The 24,431-nt window shown below is 39.3% G+C and overlaps 1 protein-coding gene across 3 annotated transcripts in view; it reads right to left on the bottom strand.

Annotated features, from left to right (window-relative positions):
• Positions 1-1,248: 1,248 nt before the first annotated feature.
• The window catches only part of FBXW7 (F-box and WD repeat domain containing 7), a 260,641-nt gene continuing 237,458 nt past the window's right edge, over positions 1,249-24,431 (bottom strand). For all 3 annotated transcript variants that reach the window (XM_088448231.1, XM_088448227.1, XM_088448234.1), the window contains 8 exons: positions 19,076-19,210; positions 16,100-16,223; positions 15,841-15,977; positions 13,513-13,626; positions 7,943-8,124; positions 6,267-6,492; positions 4,549-4,759; positions 1,249-3,123 (listed from right to left, as the gene is read on the bottom strand). In XM_088448231.1, the coding sequence (XP_088304357.1) occupies positions 2,855-3,123; positions 4,549-4,759; positions 6,267-6,492; positions 7,943-8,124; positions 13,513-13,626; positions 15,841-15,977; positions 16,100-16,223; positions 19,076-19,210 (1,398 nt within the window). In that variant the 3' untranslated portion in view covers positions 1,249-2,854. The remainder of the gene's footprint in view (positions 3,124-4,548; positions 4,760-6,266; positions 6,493-7,942; positions 8,125-13,512; positions 13,627-15,840; positions 15,978-16,099; positions 16,224-19,075; positions 19,211-24,431) is intronic.

Raw genomic sequence — 24,431 nt, 5'->3', positions numbered from 1 at the left:
ACAAGTGGTGTCAATAGAGAGCTGCTATCCTTATAACACGGAGTGACATTTTGTTTAATTGTACAAGATGCATTATTTGTTAAGCACTGTACAAGTTATCTGTATATTAACACCTTCACACATTAAATCATTGTATATGAGAATCCTTCAATACTCACCCATTCTGATGGTAATTATCTATATTCATGTTATTAGTCTTTAGTACATGGCCACTTGAGTTTTGGTATTTCACCAAATGTGAAAGTGGTGGATTCAAGGAAATCAAAAAATACCACCACAGACCACTTTTGGTTATGCATTTATAGTACATAATACATTAATGTCACAAATGAATAATGTCCAGGTATTTGAAGGACCAGGCTGTATAAAGACATTCTTATGAATGCTTGGGTGTTAGGGTCACAAGCACAGAATGTAATCTGTCAGTTCTGAATTAGGACGATGAACGTTCTCATTATATATCTATGACACAATAAATAAATTAATTGACAACATGCTCTATTCTGCATTAGATATTGTTGTTCTTAGAGTAAGAGCTAGACTGATTTGATTTCTTTCTGTAAAGTACTTTTCAGAAACTTGCATCTAACATTAGGAAATGGTCCAACATGCAATGTTCTCAGCTAAGCACGAATATTTAATAATCAAAATAAGTTACAATTTGTAACGTATCGAAGAAGTCACAGTCCAGAATGTTTTGATATAAGCTGTCATATAATAACAAAGTTTATCATTCTGATCTGCTCAGTTAAAAATAGAAAATCACTGGATATTTAGAACCAGTTACAAGTCCACCTATTGGAAAGCCTTTTATGACAACTGAATGTGCAGTATCAAGGCTTATTTTTTTTTGATAATGGAAAATCTGTTTTACCTTAAATGACCACTATGTATTTTGACTATGGAACATTTTCAAGGTGAGTCTTAACAGGTGGGCATGACCTGTTTCTTGAGAACACATGAATGGCAGGTAAATCAGACATGTACAAAAAGTTATATTTGCCTTACGCCAGAGGTTCCCAAACTCCACTATTACAGTCCAGGTTTTAATTATTACCCTGCTCAAACATGGATATCCTTAAAACCTGGATTGTTTGGGAAACTATTCCTTAGTACACAGCTTATGATATGTAAAGATCAACTATACTTAAGTGAATCTGGGATAAAACCATAGCCAAAATATAGTGCCATTGTGTCACTTAAATAATTAAATTATGCAAATATAAAAAAAGCACAAATAAAAACCTGTAACATGAAAAAACACATTTTATTGCACTTAAGTTATAAGAAAATAAAATTTCTAAGTGAATCAAACCATAGACACAATCCCTTTAAACATAGTTTTCCTCCATCACATCAGGTTGTTACATAACTGTAAAATGAACAAAATGGAATCTGATTATTTAAAAACCAGACTATAAATAATAAAACAAAAATATAGGATGAGGAGGAAAAAAAAAAAAAAGTAAGAAAAAAAAAAAAAATAATAATCCAAAAGATCGTATAGGATACAGTGTTAAACCACTTTTCACAGTTCAGCTTGAGTTGTGACTCTTGGAAAATGAGGCAAATTATTTGACAATTGTACTGTTTGTTTATTTGCACGTGAAGCTCGCACCGCAAAAAAAAAAAAAATTTTGCCATCTGCTTCATTTATCAACTTGCCCTTTTTAACTGTAACAGTTGTTTTCCAACGAAATACTGTCATTTATTGAGCCTGACCAGCAACTTTATTTTCAGTTTGTTTTTTTTTGTCGCTTTTTATTTATTATTTTTTTTAACAATTTTGTCAGTTGTGTTATGCAAATTTGTTACATTCACCACAGCCTCACAACAAAAAGAAAGTTCCCAACAGAACAAGCTATGACAGCTTTGTTCTATGGAATGTGTTTACATTTTGCTCAAAAACAAGAAAATAAGCTTTGCACACTCTCAAATCTTATTTAATTTTTTTTCTTTGCAAGCAAACTTCACTCTTAACGTCTGAAACTGTCCCACTTTCGGCCTCTTAGAGGCACAGTGGATTCAAATTTCAGTGGCAAAAAGTATTTTTTCTGTATCCAAACTAGAAGAAATTTGGAATTCAGTCTGGGACTAAAACGTCACAGCAGTAAAATAATAATAAAAAAAATTTGCTTTTTTTCTCTTCTTTCATTTAGCAGCATAAATATGTTTGGCCACTGGCAATACAGTACAGCTGTGGGACAACAATCCCATTTATAAAGACCTACTGCTAGCACCAGCATCAAGATTTATATCCGTCTGAGAACGTAAAGACAAGCTTGCCACCCCAGAGCAACATATGCAATGAAAAGTGTAGATGGAAGCAACAGTAAATAGAGAAACAGAGGCTAATACTGTGATTGACATTGGCAATAGTCGGCAAAAAAAAAAAAAAAAGTGATAAAACTGTACAAAAACAATTCACAGTTAAGTTTTCAGCATTTTCAAAACCAGAAAATGACTTTGTTTCAACTGCTCTCTTTCAAAGTCAACCAGCAATTTACCAGGGTCTAGCTTTTAGGACAGTCCACCAAATATCAAGAGACTACTGGTGCTGCCTTTGTGACCAATTCGAGACATTTAGAAACAATTGCACCTGGTTTGATTTTGAGAGTCCTCCTTTTTGCAAAAGAAAAAGGTAGCCCACGTCAAAACGGGAAGTCATTTTGTGACAAGATGTCTTCTCATCCAACATGTGTAGGTCTTTGCGTTATGTTGCCCCAAGCCTAGATCCTGTTTCACCGAGGCCAATGGATATTTTTGGAGGGAACAGCTGGGTAAGAAGTAGGAGGCAGAAAAGAGGGGTGGGTTTCTCAGTCTAGAAATTTGGACAAATGGATCTCCCAAGTCTTCACTTCATGTCCACATCAAAGTCCAGCACCAGCAGCTTTGTCTCCTCAGTCCCATTTCTGCTACCAACAGCACACACAAGCTTTGTGTTGGAAGCTCGAATTCTCCACACAACACCCCCACTTCCACCACTTTCCAATGTGACCAGGTTTCGAATAAATTCACCCGTTTTCAAGTCCCACAGTTTTACAGTCCCATCGTCTGAGCTGGTAATTACAAAATTCTTGTTGAACTGTAAACAAGTCACAGCACTTTGATGTTTGTTGGGACCTAGGGAGAAAAAGGAGAGTAGATATAACTGCTCATGAAAGCTAGATAAAAGGATAACACGCCGCCTGTCTCCATATCCATACTCTGTCTTGGTTACATAGAAAAGTTGATGAGTCAGGAGGAGAGCAAAAATGTAAATAATTTCCCATGCCAGAGTTATTATTGCACACAATTTAGTTACAAAGCTAAGCTTGTACTAGACATGTCTGCAACAGGATTTAGGTTCCACAATTTAACTGAAATAAGTGTTGAAGAAATCTCTGTGAATTGCTGGGTCACTTCATTATATACAGATGGCATGCATCTTCCAGTGCAATAAAATTATTTTAATGATAAAATTGGATAGCAGACCATAAAAAACTGGATTCCGAAAACTATCAATAAATCCCTTTATTTATCTAGGGGCTATTTGCACCTTAGCAAACCGACTGACTTAAATTGGACTGAGAGGCAGCATAAGCTGTCTAGTCAAATATATCAAGTAAGCGGAATGGCTGAGTACTTCCTTTCCTAAAAATAGATTCGGAGAGGCAGAAAAGAAAATGAGGGCTTTTATTCTCAAGCAAACATTTTCTCTAACTGAAATGAACTATTTTTTACCGCACTTTTAATGATTTTATTAAACACATTTGATATGTAACCTTAACTTTCAAATAATTAAAAAAAAGTTTCATAGAACACTGCATTACCTAAAGCAAGAATAGACTTGACATCTTCAAAGATAAATTGCTATGACAAACTTAATATATTAACTTTGTGCACTTATGCTGGGTAAACGTCGTCAGTGCGGCCAATCGATACGTCTGGCCAGACATCAGAACTGGGCGGACATTTAAATTTGCCTGCCCAGTTGTGATGTCCGTGGTTCCTGCAGCCAGTGTACGGGCAGTCATTGGGCCGCCCATACACACAGTCAGACGTACTGATATATCTGGATGATATATGGCATCGGCTGTGTTGCGGGGCCGACTATGTATATGTCTGCGTATGTCTTGTACAGACCCGCTGATGCACTAGCAATGCTCTAGCAATAGATATATATCAGTCGCCATCTAAATGAACGATATATCGACAAGTGTGTACCCAGCTTAAGCGTGGCACAAATTTATTAAAGACATAATAAAAGGGCCACTTAAATGTGTTTTTACTTTACTATAGAGATCTCGGAGCAGTATTTGTTAGATACGTTTTGCAAAACGTTAGAGCTGATGTTAAGCGAATGGTAAAAAAAAAAGATGATGGATACTGTCACTCCTAGCGTGACTGGCACCTTTTATTGCATATCTGATCCACGGGAGGTTTCTGTCCTCCCTGAGCTCGCCTTAGGACACCTACGTTACAGTTAGACAGGTGTACCGCCCCAGTCAACCTCCCCTCATGCCATCACTTTATTGGTTTATCATTACTGATAAGGACTCCGCTTACCTTGCAATGTTTGTAAACACTGTCCTGTTTTGATGTCCCATATTTTAACAGTAGAATCTGCATTTCCAGAGACAAGAATGTTGTCCTTTAGTTCCATTCCACTAGTTAACGACTGGTGCCCAGTAAGAGTGTGAATACAATTCCCAGTCTCCACATCCCAGACTCTGATTGAGGTATCCAAAGATCCACTCACAACATGGATGCCATCAAACTGCCATGGAAAAAAGTGATCAGTTACTTACTCATAAAGCAGGATTCTACAAAATGGTAAAAAGTCAGCTAAACAACATAAGAGACATTGATCTTTTTCTTACAAACAGCATTCATAATGGGTAAAGGAAACATTGAAATATGTTCACAGGGAGATATTTGGGGCAACCATAATCTTCTGGTTGAACACATCAGTTCTCCGAGAGACTCGGGACATGACAAATAAAATAAATAAAAAAAAGCAATAGACTCCCAAGCTTTACTCTGGGGCAGGGATATAAGCAGGTAACATTGCACTACAGAAAATATATATTAAAAAAAAAAACCCAAAAAACATATTATATCTTTCAATTGTACAATGCATTTTCTATAAAGGTAACCTGCAAAATTTTAGAAGCGAAATACAAAGAAGAACAAACACTGTAAATCTGGAGCCATATTATGTATCTAAGTCCCATTAAAGGCATGCCGGCTCATTCAAACACACATAGCCTGCTTGTAATCACGACTATGCTGCGCAGTCACATATCCACCCAGGCATTGTGTCCCACACACACACTTGTTCTTCTGAATAGCAGCACATGTTAAGTTATCCAGCATACTACAGTGACGGTTGAGTCCCATATCCTTGATGTATCCTTACCATTTATGCCTAATTTATTTAATCACTCCTGGAAAAGTGCCACAGTATTAAACCTCACAGCCTACACTGAGCCCATGAAACACTGTGACAAAGTATGCTGAGTTATACTGTATTCCAATGCAAGAGCAATATTATTAGATGTGTGAGGAAACTTATCCCAAACTCCGCTTCCAGTGTTGCTAAACCCAATTGTGTGACATCCTATCAATTGTACACAAAAAATGAAGGATTTGTCTTTGTGACAATACTGCTCTTTAAACATCCTTGTGTACAAACCCATAAATCAAAATAACATAATCTGTGACGCGGAAGAGATGGATACTGACCTGGTTTTCCCAGAACACAATTTTAATTAGGTTAGAAATAACCTTTTTATAGTAATGACAGAAATATGCAGATAATTAGTGACCTACAATGGCCCAGCCAATCACCCCATGAATTCAGATGTTCCTTATAACCAGAGGGCATCTTTGTAGACAAGCTACAGCAAGGAACCCAACAGTAAGGACGCACTGTAATGAGCTATAAGTAATGTATATACAAATCATTATAGCATTTACCTGCAAGAATTTATAATAAAACAGAAATAGTTTACTAAACTATTTTCCAGACATATAGGGGAAGATTTATTAAAGCTTGGAGAGAGATAAACTACCAACCAATCAGCTCCTAACTAACTTTACAGGCTGAGTTTGAAAAATGAAAGTTAGGAACTGATTGGTTGGTATTTTATTTCTTTCCAAGACTTAGTACATCTATCCCATACTATGGTCTGTAGGACTAGAAGACAGATATTTAGATTGGCTGTTTCTCAGAGTTAGAAAACGGAGAGGTAGATAAGGATTATACATTGGGTTGTTATTACCTGTAAGGAATAGACTCTGTTTGTGTGGCCTTGCAGTGTGTGTAAACAGGTTTCAGTCTCTGGATTCCAGACCTTCACCATAAAATCGTAAGCCCCACTAACTACTCTCCGTCCATCATATTGAACACATCGGACAGCTGCTACGTGTCCCATAAGAACATGCAAACACTGGCCTGTTTCAATATCCCAGACACGAAGGGTAGCATCTCGTGACCCACTCACCACCCTGTACAAAAAAAAACAAAGCAAAAAATAAACAGAAATTCAAATGAAAGTCCAACAACATTGTGGCAATATGCAGAAGATAGTGGAAAACATGCTGAGGTGGTGAGTACAGCAGGTAAATTAAACATCCCACCTTACAATTATCCAATAATGGTCATTTGTTTATTTAATAGGATACAAAATATCCTGGTGCACTGAAAATATGTGTAAGGACTAGGTATCAGTAAATATATCAATTTATTTTGTAAGACAACCTAAAATTATTTAAAAGCAGAAAAATATAATAAAATAGTAATGACAATAAAACAAATGCAAACTTGCACAAAATGTAGCCTTAGCAATTATAAAATGCCCATAAATATAGGCACTAGCACACTTGTAGGGTATCTGCTTGGAAGTCTCCTCAATGGGAGTACTAGTGCAGCCTGCCTCCCTGGTAAGAGGGTTACTGTGGAGTGTGCTGTGGAGAGTGGCTTCTGTCCAGCTGCCCTCTGGGCGCTTTGGTCACAGCATCTCAGGGTAAACTGTGAGTCCTGTCGGTCACCAGATTTTACCAGATGCTCTCTCTTTCAGTCACAGTGTAACATGCTGTCTCCGTGCTGTTTGGAGTGCTGTCCCAATAGAGTGTGTTCTCATTGGGTGTGTTCACTGCCAGTTACCGAACCCTGCTTGCCACTTGTCTTCACTGACAGCGTGCCAGCATGTCTCCGTCCTTGCAGCCTCGTGGGTCCCATTTGGATAGCAGGCGTGCTGCAGTGAGTGCTTCTTCACCAAAGTAACCCTCTTGCCAAAGACTAGCAAGGCAGGCTTCACTAGCACTCCCATTGTGAATCTACAACAACGAATCAGGAGGCTAACAGACACCCCGCGAGGGTGCTAGCACCTTTATTTATGAACAGTTTTTGGTTTATTTTTATTTTAGACTTTAAAATAGTTTTAGATGGTCATTGGTTGTTACAAAATAAAATGCTATATTTATTCACTGAGCAAAGTAAACAGAAGCCTTTGCTAATAACACTAATCTCAAAAGGCAGCATACACATAAGATACTTTACAACAAGGAGGGCTTCAGGGCAAATTTTGTGTATTCGGATTTATTTATAAACCTTGATAACTAGTGCTCAGCCAGCAGTAATATAGACAGTGCAGGTCGCTCTGCTCCCTGACACATGGAAATATATTTACAAGCATCAAAAATAGTCAATATAACATGCTTCAGGGTGCGTTTCATGCAAGCATCTAAACTTGATATAAATTTGCAATTTTGGCTGGAATTGCTCACTTTTGAATAGATTTTTATGCAATCGCTTAAATCTCTTGCTGACAGAACGCTAGTTCAGCCTTCTGTTTTACATTACATGACTAATTCACTATAATGAGCGCTAACATGAACTATATGTGGCTACAAATTGAATATATTGTTTTCAATAGAAAATTATGTAAATTCTGACCTTTTTTCATGTAGATGCATGCAGCGCACTGTGGAGGTATGCCCATACAGAGTGTGTATACATTCCCCAGTCTCTGCATTCCATACTTTTAACGTCCTATCTGTAGAACCACTAATAATGATGTTATCTCTCATTTGAGATGACCAGACTCCACCCGTATGACCAACCAGCGTTCGGAGACACTACAAAGAGAAAAAAGATTTGATTGGTAAAATGAAGCGGAAATTAAAATGTGCTAGTAAACAGAGCATATATGTAGATGGTCTAGCATCTGGCATAAACTGATAAAATCTAAACATTAAAAAAATCAGAAATGGCAAGAAAGCCCAAAACTCTGCGATAAGTTTTAGTTATCAGTGAATACAGGTAGTTAGTACAGCATAAATATAAAAGTGTTTGTTAAAGAAACACGTTAGGGCTACAAAACTTGTAATTTGTGACTTAACTTAACTAAAATTACTGGCATTGTATTGAAAGCCAAAAAATACCATGGTTTTTGAAGTCTGCTACACACACGAAAATTCTGCCTCTGCGCCAAATACAATGACATCTAAACACTGTGATAATAAAATAATAATAATTTTTTTTTTTTTTTTTTTTTTTAGTTTTAAAGGCTGTTTTACAACTAGTCGGTTTGATATTTGTATAAACTTGATTCAGGAGTTAGGGAGCAGGACAATAAAAATGTCCTGCTAAACCTTTTCTGGGTATGTCACGCTCCTTGAATACCAAAAAAAAAACCTTTAAAATGTTTGTTTCAGTATTCAGTTGGAGAGGGTTGGCTTATTGTGCCAAAGTATTGTTTGTATGTTATTACTAAAAGCATTCTGACTTAAATGTCAGCTTGGTATATGATTGGATACTGATCTCCAGTCAAACCTGCCACTTGTACATAACAGCTATGTACTATCCTGCTGCCCTAGAAATTGTATTTCTAAGTCTAACTACAGTTCAGAGATCTTGGCATAAAAAGTAATTGGGGGCGATTAAGTGCCTGGAGCTATTCAATCGACTGCATTGCGCCTTCCACTTAACTCGTGTCTTAATGTATTTATTTATTTATTTCCATTATTTTATGTCGGTTTGTAACATTAATGCATATAATCTAATTGGTTGTGGACAGACATTTGTAGAATGATAATTGTATTATGCTCATTTAAGGCTTGTCTTAGTGCAATATGCAAAGCATGCAGAGATTCCACATAGAAGAGTGCCGACTGCCTCTATATCCCCAAGACTTAAAAAGCCTCCAACAACTAAGGGTAGGGGTGGGCAATTAGCGGCCCCACAGCTGCTATTGAACTATACATCCCAGCAAGCCCAGACAGGAAAACTGTGGCTGGGATGTGTAGTCCTACAGCAGATGGAGGGACGCTTATTGCCACCCTTGGCCAAGGGTGTCCTGTTCCCAGATAGCTAAACTCGCCAGTGATCTGAAAGCAAGGGCTGAACCATGGTAGTGACTAAACCTGCTTCCACATGGCGTGTGCATGACACTATTCAAGCAGACTAGGAAAACAGCTAGAAATGTAGAAACAATGTACATACCATCTTATTTTTGTATTTGTTGTGGATCCACCTTAAAAGGACCACACACCCTTGAATATGATTTACATTCAGAAATTTGTGGGATATGTGAGACGTGGTCTTTGTGCATAACAGACATTTACACATCCAAAACATTGCAGGGAGCAACATGAAGCCATAATAAGAATACAATCTTGACCTAACAAATGTGAAGCATAAGCTATGTACAACCTCTACTAAACTAGTACAACAGGTAAAAAAAGAGGTGCTGCGACCAGTCCATGCTGCATTGTATAGACCATTATTTCAGAGGTGCCAGTTGTGGGTTCCATAGTTTCTGTAGGGCTGGATAAATGACAGCAGCCAGGTAAAAATGCTACAGAAAAATCACTGCTAGCGCAAGACAATAGGTAGTTATTTCTATGTATGGGAATGGATCCCACGCATGTTCATCTGGAAATCAGCATTATTGACCCACTTGTCTTTTAGGTGATCATTTACTGGGCGGTACAGTCATTAAACATTTCTAATACTTTAACACATCATCTTCCATATAAAGCAAACAAAGCAGCTAAATCACAGATATTCATTACTTTTTTATTAGTTAAGTCTATTGTTTTCAATACGGCGTTATATAACCTATAGAAAATTTTAATTTGCTGATTTAGAAAGAGAATATAATGGTTTGTTCTATCTCTGCTTTATACCTACTATGACTAACTACAGACCAACATCTCCCCTTGTCTTTGATACGCACCTCTCACCCCCGCATACAAGACTACTCATGTTCCAGTACACCACTTATGGCGCTCTCTGCATCACCCAGTCACTCCCCAGCAGCTCAAACACATGCTGGAAACCCCGTCTCTGTACAACAGTCTACCCTACTCCCTCCTATACTATTCACACTGAGTCACACTCGCTCTGCACTTTATCAAATAAAAGCCGTCTCTACCTTACATGCCCTGTGTAAGGTGTGCCAGTTACTCAGTGCCCCGCACGGCACAGCACTATGACAACATACAAATAATATCTACAAGAAACGGTATATAACCAATTTAGTTTATAGTTCTTAAATTATTTATGATGGGTTTTATTTTTTATGAAGCCAGTATAGTATTTGGCACTGCTTAATATATGTTATAACAACAGAGAAGCATTTGCCACATAATATATCACACAAATGGCTTTTGCCACACTGCCAAAAGAAAGGTCAGGTTACATTGATTACAGACCCAGTGTACTGCTAACACACAACTAATGTTTCAATTGCTTTGTGAAATTAAGCTTCTCTATATTGTATTTAGAGGAAGGATAAATTATATGTTAAGATCTCCTCCACAGAGGGCACACAATATGAGCTTATGGGAAAAGGCTGTGCTAAGGAATGTGGACAGCCAGGGAGTGTCTGCCCCAAGGCACTTATTACACAGGCCAGCCACACCGCTTCTCTATACATGCACAGCTTCAGGCTGTCAGGAAGCTGCCAGATAAGTACATCTGTCTTCCTGAGCACGCTCTTTTAAGTAGCTTATATGGATATTTCACAAAACAGAAGACAAATAAAACATTAGTGTGAATGAAAGGATAGGAGAGATCTGTCAGAGAGCTGTTTATTATTAATGTTACAACATTACAGAAGTTTGCATGCCAAATAGCAAGATGGCACCTTTAGTAAAGGAAATAATCTAATAGCCCATTTCATCTAGGTAGATTACCAAATGTGGAGAGAATAGCAATAGATATTACATATGCTTCTATATCGCATATAGGAATAAATGTAAAATAATGTAGAAAACATTACTGCAGCTTTCATTTGTAGTACATAGATTCAACAACTCTAAATTACATAAAGGGCTGGTGATTATCAGTTGTTTGCAAGAGATTCTAATTACATCAAAACATCTAATGTGCATGATATCATCAATCAGGGACAAATATGTATATATATGTATCAGGGACAAATATGTATATACACACACACACGTGTATATGTATATATATATATATATATATATATACATACATACATACATACACACACACACACACACAGTGGACAATTGTTTACATACACCAGCCTGAAGAGTCGTGACGATGCAAAAAGGATCCATGCTTTCATGCTATTGTCTCCATAAACTCACCCTACCATCTGCATGATGTAATTGAAAAAATGATTCTTCAGAGCCAATCATTCATTTACTGTCCAATTCCTGTGTTTCTGAACAAACGACACACGTTTCACCCTGTTTGCAGCAGACAGTAATTGCATACGAACAGGCCTTCTGCTTCTGTAGCCCATATGATGTACAGCATACGGTTTCTTGACAGGCTGTCTGAAGTGGTTTCTGATTCAGATTAGCTATAATTTGATGCACAGTTGTCCGTCTGTGGGACTTAACAAGCCTGCCCACTCTCCGTCCCGCTCCAGCATCCAGTAGCCGTTAACGACAACAGGCCTTGCGCTCAGACCCAGTTTTTTGTCTGCTGGTTGACTGTATGCACTTTAAAAACTGCCACCCTCGAACAATTCACCAGCGCAGCCATTTTGCTAATGCTCGCACCTGCTGAGCGCCAACAATCATTCCACGTTCAAAGTCCAACAGGTTTCTTCGTTTACACAATATTTCATGAATGATACACTTCATTGGTCTCTGCATACCTCGCCATTTTGTTCTTATGCAGATTAAGACATCCTACATCAGCATTATCTAGAGAATAGCTACTTTGCATAAAATCGCCTGGTGGTCCTAATTTGCCAGTATATAGATACATACATATAGCAAGAGAGAGATACAAACACATATCTATATAGCACAGTTATTAACAAACTTTCTTTCAGAACACTCCAAGTAATGGATTTGAATACCAAACATCCTATATCATATTCATATACCATATTCATACACTTCACTTGTAAGCTATCCGTAAGAGTGTTATTTGCTTGCATCATGTCAATAACAACTTTTAGTTAAATCCCCCTCTATTTAAACATGACACAATGCTCAGCATTTCATGCACAGGAACTTGAACTCCCAACCTCATACACTACAGTCAGACACTTAACACAAGTTATTTTGCTCCTGCATAGGAAGTCTAGTAATTCTAACTATGTGGGGTCTAGATACTCCGAAACTTCCCCTGCATCCACCACTGTAAATCATAAATGACATGTCTCTTACTGCCCATCTTTTTCCTTTACTTGGTGCCCCAAGTAATAGCTACTTATTTACTATAATACTGCCCGCAAAAGTCCAAATTACCTGTGGTTTGCATGTCATAGTGTATTCCAAACTGCTAAGTAATCGAACAGCCAAATATTCAAAACACACAGAATAACCAAATCCTTCACGGTGCAAATGTGTAAATTAGACATATTACCTTTCAATAGACCAACAGTGTAATCTACTGCAGCAAAACAGTGGGAAAGTAAAACATCAATTTTGTTTGATTGTTGTGGGAAGGAGTCTCAGCATCTAGACTACTGGATACTGGAATCCAGTCATCACATAAAACACTAAAGCTGCCCATACACTGACCGATAATAGTTCAAATAAGGCAGATGCATTACAGCTCTGAATGATAATTGCTTAGTATATTTACATGACTGATAACCACTCAAAGCTTAAACATGGCAGAAAAGCTGACGATTACATGTAGTGAACTGTACACTGTACCCATACTTTGTTCACAGTATTGATGAATGGATAAATAGGTTACACTGCACAGCCCCTCGTACATTTGGGCAGATTGTGTGCTTTGTCATGGAGTGTACAGCCAGCATTACTGAGCTAGGGCTTTATGGAAACCAATTAATTAGTGCTTTCAGGAAGGCCATAAACACACATACTTAAATAGCAGGGTTTCCAAGTCAGCCAGAAGCAAGACCACAAGATAAACATAGAACAGCCTATATATCAGTGTATTACTCAAACAGGACAAGAAGACACACACAATCACTAGCACATCCTTTTTCCCAGCAAGTTTCTAATCTTACTATCAGCAAATTAACCAAATTGTGTAATAAAAATGAAGACTCTTACCTTGCCAGTAACTGCTGACCACACTTTTAAAGTATTGTCATCAGAACCACTAACTATTCGGTTGCCACAAAACTGGAGGCATGTTATAACATGATCATCATGACCTTTTAGCACCTGACAAAAAAAATAAATAAAGATGGTTAAAAATGGTCGCAATAGAATTCTTTCAACAACTTGGCAGTGAGTGCTGCAACCAAGGACAGTCAATTTTTACGTGTTGCATGTTATTTGTGCATGAACTCTGTGGTTCTGTTCTATGAACTTTTGTAGCACACTGCTTCACAGTAACAGCACTTAGGGGGTCATTCAGACCCACTCGCGAGCGGCAGTACGCTCGCAAGTGGGTCGATGGTCCCCACTGCGCATGCGCACGACGGAGGGAGCTCCGTCGTGCGCATGCGCGAGATCCGGCGAGCGAAGGACTTTCCATCGCTCCGGGTCTCGCACCAAAGGGGGCGTGCTGTCGATGTTGATTGACAACACGCTCCCTTTGGTGGGCGTGCCTGCCAGACGGAGGCGTTCCCATGGGAACGCCTACCGTCTGAAGCCGGCCCCACTGACATCACTAGTGATGTCAGTGGGAGTGATTTTGGCTCTGATAGAGCCAAAATCACTCCTGGCCTTGCGGCTGGGAAACCCGACCGCAGGGTTTCCCTCGCAAGTCCGATGGTCAAGACCATCGCGACCATCTTTTTGCACGCTCGTATATGCTGTGGGTGGTGACCCACAGCTATACGAGTGTCCAGGAGGACGCTCCATATTACTGGAGGAGGGCCCTGATTCAGAGCGAGCGCTCTGGTCAGAGCGTCCGGCTCTGAATCAGGGCCTTAAAGTGTACACACACTTACCCGATATACTTACGATCCGACGATGTATCTGATTTCCCTTGAAATTCTCCCCGGCAGCTCAGCACACGATATGCTGTCCAATCTTCATACGATCTCCTGCAGCCAGACTTTTTTATAGTGCATTGTGTCCTGGATTGTCAGATCTGCCGTACTGCACGGCAGATATGAAGATGCGATGTGCGACCTGCTGGGGCGTGCATCGCATCGTGATCGTGAGTGGGGACTCACGATTTGGGCATTTTTTACCCGATCTGTCGTTCCAATGTGTCGGAATCGGCCAGATCGGGAAAAAAAAATGCTGTGTGTGGGCACCCTTACAGTTGACCAAGGAAGCTCTAGCAGGGAAGAAACATGATGAACTGACATGTTGGAAAGGTGAGATCCTATGACAGTACGATCCATCCTGCTGCTATGAAGACTGAATGGCAGTATGCTTGATATTATGTACCTGTTAGCAATGGGTGTGGCTGAAAAGGCCAAACGCATTAATCTGAAGAGGTGTTCTCAGAAGAGGTGCCCACACATGACCATGAAGCTGAATGAAAAGATTCATTAGGACCACTGTGGAGAACCAGTGCTCTTTAGCTAGTCGAGTACACAATTTTATCAGCTCGTTGCTGGAAATATCTCCCACAGAATGTAAGAAAACAGCTGCTGCTCCACAAGTACCAACTTTCTTCATTCTACAGAACTTTAAAGAGGACTTCAGAGGTTAAAGCTAAAAAATAAAGCTTGAATTAAGTCAGGGGCAGTTTAAAAGAGGAGGGGGCCAGTGTGCAGTCTCCATGCGGGCCTTCCCCTCTCTCGCAGGCACTGAGCCAAAGTCTACTATGCAGGTGCTAATTTCCCAGTGATACCTGCAGCCACCGGCAGATAGGAAAGTATAGTTTACGGATCCAGGGGAACGTGTGCACCACACCCCCAGCACCCATTAACGTTAATGCAGTGTAAATGGTACATGATTCCACACGGGTTTGGGGAGATTGTCTGAAGAGTATGGAGTAAAATAAATAATTTGTGTATTCTATGCTATATACAGACTGCTCATCTTACTTTAATTCTACTAACGGGCCCAAAATGAGATGTGGACTGAAACCATTGTGTCACTCAGTCTATATGGAGCCCCTAAATATTCAATGAATATATAATCTATGTCTGATACGTAATATTGGGTATCATTCCATAATGGGAGAGTGGAACAAATTGCAAAATAATGGCTAAGCATTCAATTACCTAATTTCCTTCTTCCTACCTGCCATCTCGCTATGTATGTAATAGGGATAAGTATGGGGATGTATTAGTATGATCTAATGTGCACATATTCTACTGTAAAGTTTAAATAAATAGCAGTGAAAAAAGGGTCTTAAAAGTGAATGTATAACATTATGTTACTGCCCTGTATCCGTACGCCACTTTACAATCTGAGTACACAACAGCATATTGAAGAGCAAGAAAAATACAGTACAAGTTATCACATTACCTTTGGAGATTTCAGTTCACCTCGTCGCCAGTTCGTATCAATTCTGTGCTGTCTAATATATGCACTCTTCCATGGACTGTGCGTGAAGCCAGGCTTTAGCACTTTCCTTCTCTTTATATGTAACGGTTCATCAATACCTAGAATCACATACACAAGAACATTAGACAAAGAAGCCAATACTAGATTCATAAACAAGGTAGGTATTTGTCGAATATAAAATATGATGTCACATTTTAATGGAAGTGAATTAAACTCTCACCATCTTCTTTGCATTTTTCTCTCCATAAAAGGTTATCTTCAGCCAGGATACGCCAGTACCGACAAGTCTGTGCTGCTTGCAGGAGATCCTTGGGTTCAAGAAACGAGAGAACATACAACGCCAACTGGAAAACAGAGGAACATATGCTGGTATCCATGACAAGGTCCTTCAATTTACAGCAAATATAAACTCAGCACATTCCAACATAACCCAACAAGTCTCCAATAGTGAGTTTACAGAATTTATTAACGTTTTTGCTGTGCAATGTACTCTTATCTTTTTGACACATCAGTCTAACTATATGGATGGTATTTCTAAATCTGTATGGACAGAAAGAAATAATGGTGAAATGTTATAGATGTATAGTTGAGTTCAAACATAAATTAAATGTTTTAATCCCAGAACGTGTTACCGTCTTTGTATTGTGTATACTACCAGCCTTGGCTTCTTTTCCAAATTCTTGATATAAAGAGTCCACAATCTGTTTTAGAATACAGGAGTATAACAAACGACTAAAGTTTCTAATAACATGTGAAGTTTGGAAGACTTATGCGAGTAATTCCGTCGGGAAACATTTTGGAATGCGTGTTTAGTTTGGCAGATGTAAGTCTGATAGCCTTTTAAATAATTCTGTAGTTTCTGTGACTGATGCACCTGCAATTGAGGCGATCAGTAATCATCCTTTTTTCAACATCTGTTAGCGCTCGTTTATGTTGCTTTAGAATCTCACATTAAAATGTTGATTTTGAGTAGTCTTTCATAGCAGAAACATACTGGCAATTAGCACTGAAATTAATTTGAAATACATTTGCAGAATTCCTACTTAATTGCAAATGATTACTTTGAAATATAAAATATATTATATGTCCATGTTAAAATTGTCCATAATCTTACCACCCACCTATACCTGCTAAAAACCAGTACAATGCGATCTTGCCCATTTAATGTCTACATTAGCTCTGTCCCTCACTGTTTTGAATGGTTTGTTATGGTCTCCAAGTAGTACACACACCACTATCTGTACTGCAGTGTGGTATGGTGCCAGATTGGAACGAACAGCTGGCTCTGGTTAATGAGATATCAAATCAGGGAGGAAAAACGAATTTTTAAATGTAGTTCTCTAAAGATATGATCTTCCGAAGGATTAATTTAAACCTCCCCCTATTATCATGTTACATTTACAGAGAATGCCCAAATAGCAGGACAAACACACATGGAAAAGAAACCATGATATAACCAATTAATCATGGTTCAAATGCAAATCTGTTTATTGCAATGATTTATGGAAACAAAAATATGTAATGAACAGCAGCCTGGTTATTTACATAAATTCTTTAAAAAAATAAAAAAAAATTGTGGGAGGTTCGGCAGAGCCCTTGGAATTCTGGGTAGTACTTTACATCTATAATTACTGTATGTATGCGTGGGCAAAGAACATGACAAATAAAAAGAAAAGCAGGCAAATTATCTTACAGATCAGTAAAGGAGTTAATTTACATGATATGGAGGTGCAGTTCTCTGTACACGTGAGATCGCAACAGATAAGTTGTAAAATGAATTATTGGTCATTATACAGCTCAGTCATATCCAGGTGAACATGGAAATATATCAGAACTGAGTGGTTGAACAGAGGCCTGCCTCGTATATCCACAATGTCATGAAGGTACGGAATGTCACATCATGTGCCAGCAGAACAGAGGTGTATCTGGCACAATGAAACAGAAAGGGCCTGCCCTAAGGTGTTGTGGCTCAGTATTTCAACTCTGGTTTAATTCGCTTTCACACTGAGGGCCAAAAGTAATAGAGTGCAGGATTCTGAAACTGCTGAGATTTCAACAAGTTTAACAGTCAAATTTAAAGCAATGTTTAGTGAGGTAAAACCGGGTTAGGAGGGAGGATCTTCTCTAAAGTGAAGAAGCAGGCCGTGACTGACAGCTAGGCAGAAATGCACAATGTGGATTGGTGGATTCATTAACAGGGCATGTGATGTCACAACAAATAAGTCTCAGCTTTACGACCTCTACAATATATAACCAGGTCACTGTGCTAAACATGTAGGAGGAGAGGCAGCTATCTGTAATGAATAGGGAAGGTAATACTTTCTTTTTTAACAGAGCTATAGCAGCATAACAGGTGAACACTGAACAAAGCTTTTTTTACTTCTTTTTTTTTTGTTTTGTGGTTTAATAGTTCTTTTTTTCTATCATGATTTATCGATCAATCTTATGCAATTTAAAAAAATGACATAAGATAATCTAGTTGCTAATCAAATTTTAATCATGACTTTCTATAAACAGCACTGATTAGGAACTAAAGGTCAAAAATCTGATCACGCCATTTAGAATTCTCTTTGTGGTGGGCAACAACTGACAGACGAAAAAAAAAGATTATAGCAGTGTTGGCTTTTATATGTCTAATTATCAACAAGAGGATGCTGATGAACTCTGTATGCAGAAAAGATCTTGTAAAACAGTTGTAGTGCCTGTAAAGTCTAATTAATACAATACATGAAGGCTAATATAGATTGTGCAAAAAGAAGACGGCAACTACTGCTGTATGAGAAGCCTGCAATGCAGTGTGGATCAATGTGTTGTGTGTGTGTGTGGGGAGAGGCTATGGCATGAATCACAGCTCCACATTGCAGCAATACTGGGAATATGCAGTTGAATATATAGTAAACAGAAAGGGGGATCCTGAACAACAGAGTTATATTATTGCAGCAATGCACAACAGTCGAGTAAAACAGGTGCCAGAAGAACACTTGCAGGTTTCAAACAGGACATGGGACTTGCTACACATGTGAAATCATTCTTAAGTGTACATTATTCTAGGAACAAGGCTATTACGGTATGAAGAGCAGGTGGCTTATTCACCAGCACAAGAGACCCTGTTGATCTTCATAATTAGCGTAGCAGTGGTTAAAGGCAATAGATAATGACAGTCTAGAGGTGCTGTCTGACAGAGGACAAACCTCACCTCTTTAGGCAGTAAAGAAATAAAGTCCCGTTGAAACTGAGGCTCAATAACTTGCATCATATGCTTTACTTGGGTGGGCTCACAACTGTCAATGAGTTCATCTAGAGCTAGCAGCTTTTCTGGTCCACTCCAGCTCTGTGGGAAAAGAAAAAAAGAATCCATTAGAAACAAGTTATAGAATAGCTCCTATAACCAAGACTGTGTAGTAGTCAGGAAACAAAGGCTCATACAACATCTTGCTATAATATGAAAAGAAAAAGAATCTACATGTAAGTTAGGTAAATGCTGACTCCCCAACCACAGCTGAACATTGATCCCGCACTGTGCAGTCAGCCCAGGCATTTCAGCCAGTACATTATCTTCATGTCAACCAACTAAATGAAGCTTCAAGTCAATGCAAATCCTACAATAAGACTTCAAATTCTTCATGAGAGCCATGACTATACGAGATAAACAGTAAGATGTGTTTTTTTTTTTTAAATATTGTAACCCTGCTTGATGAAGCAATGACTATAACGCTGTATGGCAACTGATGGGGTCATTAATGTTATATAACATGGTTTATACACATATACAATCTTTGGGCCGTTCATTCGATTCCCAGTCCAGTCATGCAATATATCTTAAGAGTGTGTACTCACTTTCCATCATGTTTTCTCAGAAGAAAACTGGTCGCATAGAAAGATCGGGTTTTATGAAGCATACATAACATAGAATTTGACAGCAGATAAGAACCACTTGGACCATCTATTCTGCCCTTTTTTTTTTACGTTTTGTTAACCTCAACCCTATGTGATCCTCAGTTTTTTTGTAAGGATATTCTTATGCCTATCCGGGAGCGCGCATCGCTGGTCGTTTTAGACATTTTTGCAAACGATTTATGACCGATATCGTTAAATCGCTCAATTAAATCGTCTAGTGGATGGGCACCTTTAGCCTCTACCACCTCTGATTGGAGGCTATTCCACTTATCCACCACCCTTTCCGTGAAGTAATTTGTCCTCAAATTTCCTTAGAACCCCCCTCCCGTTTCAGTGTATGTCCTCATGTTCTAGTACTTCTCTTCTTTTGAAGAATATCTCCCTCCTGCACCTTGTTAAAACCCATGATATATTTGAAAGTTGCCTTTCCCTTCTCTGCTCCAAACTATACATATTAAGATTTATTAGTCTTTCCTGGTAAAGTTTTGTGATGCAGGCCATGCACCATTTTAGTTGCCCTTCTTTTTACAGTCTCTAATGCATTTATATCTATCTGAAGATTTGGCCTCCAGAACTGAACACTGTATTCTAGATGAGACCGTACTAATGACCTATACCAGAAATGGGGAACCTCAGGCCTGGGGGCCGTATAAAACCTGTGGAATCATTTGGTCTGGCCCTCTGAGCAATTTTCTGCGAGGGTCATCTGGCTAGCAGGGTGCCTAGAATGGCACCCTGCAGCTAGAATCTATGCAGGAGTGCCACCTGAAGCGTCTTCGGACGCTTCAGGCAGTCACACCGCTGCCCTTACAGCTCCCCGAAGCATCCTCAGGATGCTTTGGGCATTGCTGTAATCACTGGCGACTGTGGCCTCGCCCTGTGTGACATCACATGGTGGGGGCGTGGCCTGCACCGGTCCCGCAAATAATGTTATATATATCAAAACGGTTCCCCACCCCTGACCTTTACAGTGGTATTATTACTTCTTTCTTTCTGCTACTGCTTCCTCTCCCTATGCAGCCAAGCATCTGACTTGCCTTTCTCATTGCTTTGTTACATTGCTTACCTGCTTGTGTGACTAGTGACTCCTAGATCCCTGTCCTCCTCTGTAGTTTCCATTAGAGTTACCCTTACCCTTTTGGGTTCTTGTGACCCAAGTACATGATTTTGCATTTTTTAGCATTAAACTGTAGTTGCCATGTTCATGACCATTCCTCTAGTCTACCTAGATCCTCCATCATTTGTCTTACCCCTGCTGGTGTGTTGCATATTTTTGTGTCAAATGCAAAGAGGCATACTTTCCCTTTATGCAATGTCACAAACAAAGATAATAAAAGGCACTGGTCCAAGTACAGAACCTTGGGGTGCACCACTTGTAACATTTCCCTCCTGAGACTGCACTCCATTTACTACAACTCTGTTTTCTATTCTGCAACCAAGTTCTTATCCATTTAACAGTCTTAGAATCCAATGCCAACCGTTCTGTCCGATGCTTCTGCCCATATTACTCCAGAAGCAGCGACAGGACAGGACACAGGGAGACGGGATGCACATGGTTATATTCCCCCTCTATGCGCACTTGGATGGACTACATCTTGCACTGCTCAGCTAAACACCTGCTTCTTGATAAAGCCGTGCAGCACGGGGAAACGCGTCGGAGCTACAGGTGTTTTTTCCTTGGGGATCATTCAATCCTTGCCACACTATATCCACACCAGTGACAGCTTGCTGGAGCAAGCGGCACATCCTATGGAGCCACACGGCGATTAGATCTTGTGTGTGGACCTAAAGACTAGGACAGACGAGCGCACCAGCGGGGGGTTGCCTCCCGAGGACACCTATTTACAGTTGGCTTAGTCTGCTATCTGTGCCAGACACGGGACTCGTGACACTTTTTTCCCCGCTGGAGGTGAATCCGGAGGATTACCTCGCAGATCTGTGCCCCCTCTGCAGACCGGAGTCTGACAAAGCGAAACGGCGGAGTGAGTATTTAGAGCGGCTTGCTCATACATCCCCGCCATTATACAGTAATTGATTCTGACTGTGGACACAGTATTAAGGAGAACGATCCCTATATATTCATTGGATATCTCAGTGTTACTGAGTGATTTTCAGCTCCCAATTTCAGGTGCACGGACATATTTTTCATCCTACATTTTTTATTTATTTTTTATATCTATATGTGGTCTCTTTACTCCATTTTTTATGTGTGATTTTCATGTGATGGTGTATATGTGCTCCCGGGAGTTACTGATATTAACATATGAATAAACATTGTTTAATATTGTATATATTTTTGTCTCAGCTCATGAACACTTAGCGCCTTTGCAGTTCTTCTTTGGTATAGCTCCAGAAGCAGCGCCGCCTTTGTGTCTTTGCAACAGATATTGTAGACAGGCGAGTTTCCTGGACCACAAGTTAGTTTGTGAAGGTGTGCGCGCATGGCTCGGCACTTTGAACAGGACTTCCAAACGGGAGTGTAATCGAATGTAAAATTGCACAAGTGTGTGCCCAGTTTTATCCCGGATCACATTTTAGTCACTCGCATGGAAAAATGCATAGGATATCTATGGTAAACAATCAAATCATCTTTCAAATACATGGCAATTCGGTAACTTACCAAAGTAACGACACATTTTCTTAAATAAGAGCGGTAGTTTAGTATTACGTGAGAATAGCAAGGACATCCCAGCACAGTCTTTTCTGCGACGTGCCCATTAAAGCCTCTTCTTTTCTTACTTTTACGTTATCAAATGAAAGGCAACATTTTCAGTACTGCACAAATTGATTCGTAATTTAAGATGTTGGGGTCAAGCTTGTATTACAAACTCCTTATAACCCCTTACTTCAGAATAGGTTCGTGCTATAACCACTGACTAATCGTAAAGTGCTTTGGACCAGCTGACTTATAGACCATGGAAAAAAACACTATGGATATAATACACCAAAGCCACAATGTAGAAAGCCTGACAACCTCAATACCACAATACAGACACAACATACAGTAAATAAAGAGATCCTAAACCATTGCTACACAGTAACCAACTACATCCAAATACTTATGAAGTTCCTGTGAAATGTGCTTTTTTTTTTTTTTTAAGGGGCCCATACATTTGCAAACGATTGCCACGATTTCCTGTTCCACCAAAGGATCTCAAAAGAATCGGTAAAATTAGACGTGTTGAATTTCCCTGGCTCGCCAATTCCGACCAAAAATTGTCAGGGTAGGCAAATTGGGAATTTTTAACATGCTGTTTCCTACGATCCCAGACAGATCGCCGATCATAGATTTCCACCTAACGGTGGTTTTGATCGCCGATTTGATCGATAGAATGGGGAATCAGAGCCGTAGATGTATGGTCTACATAGAAGCCCATACATTTGTGACTGATTGGCGAAATTCCCCATTCTGCTGACGGCTGGCTCAGGGGATCAGAGGAATTGAACATGTTGGATTATCCTAAATCTAGGATTTCTAACATGCTGGTTTTCCTGGACACGGCGATGGATCACGGATCATTGATCGCGCTGATCAGAGGTTTTGCTCGTACATCGGCAGAACAGGGAATCTGTCGTAGATGGCCTGCATTAATGTGGGTCTTATTTGCATAATAGAAATGCATAGAACATATGGTGAATGAGGTTTCTGGACAGGGGGGGGGGGTTTACACTAAATATTATATGTAGCAATCATTATACATATTAGTGGTTCTCAGAAACAAAGCAGAGCTACTTGTTAAAATCAAATATACTACAGTAGGCCATACCAAACTACATTTTAAAAAAATCATTTATCCAAGCAGGAATGTGCATGCTAAATTGCAGCTTCATAACTGTATGGCTTTTTTATTAGTCAAACCGTGGCATTTAAAAATACAACTACAAATAAACATTGGAAGTCTATATAGGCTGTCCCAGAGGCCGTGTTGTTGTCACGGGTTCCCAGAAGCATTTCTTCATAATGCCAAGACAATAAAGTGAAAGATAAACAGGAGCTTTTTGAAAGCCTTTTATTGGTTTTGTAATAAGATCAGCTTATGTAATGAAAACAATTTAAAGCTTTATTAAGGAGGGAACTAAGAGGATGGAGCACAATCTCCAGGATGCACAAAACACCTCTACCTGTCAAGTAAAAGTCACTCTGCAGTTACATCAGAACTGTGACCTGTATTTGCTTTATTCCATTTCCATTGGAACACCAGGGGCTATGGAGAAACTAAATGTGTTGTGCATTCTAAATTCTCAATACAACCTAGATACATATGTTAGTGCAATTACAAAAGTCAAACCATAAAGAGTGCACACAATGAGGGAACATAATGATTATGAGCATACTTGTCAGTAGAGACACTGCATTACCCATCCCTCATGTAAAACACTCGCACTAAGTTGAATACAGAGAAATGCAGTAATACAGCCAGGTGCGTATCCACTTGCCAATTAAAATGAGTGATTGAACGATAATGATGTAATTATCGTTCAATCGCTCATTAATCGTTCACAAATCGGGTATTAAAATGTCGAAAACGACCAGCGATGCGCGCTCCCGCTGTTCGTTTTCGACATCAATCATCACCTGAACATGCTGGTCATCTGCCGATAACGACAGATTGTGCATGTTCGGGGATGAGGGAGGGTGCCTGCACTGAACAACA

Source organism: Taudactylus pleione, unplaced genomic scaffold (assembly GCF_031769625.1).
Source record: "Taudactylus pleione unplaced genomic scaffold, aTauple2 ptg000021l, whole genome shotgun sequence".
Taxonomy (NCBI): Eukaryota; Metazoa; Chordata; class Amphibia; order Anura; family Myobatrachidae; genus Taudactylus; species Taudactylus pleione.
Note: the sequence above shows the minus strand (reverse complement) of the source record. Positions and strands in the feature narration are given on the sequence as shown.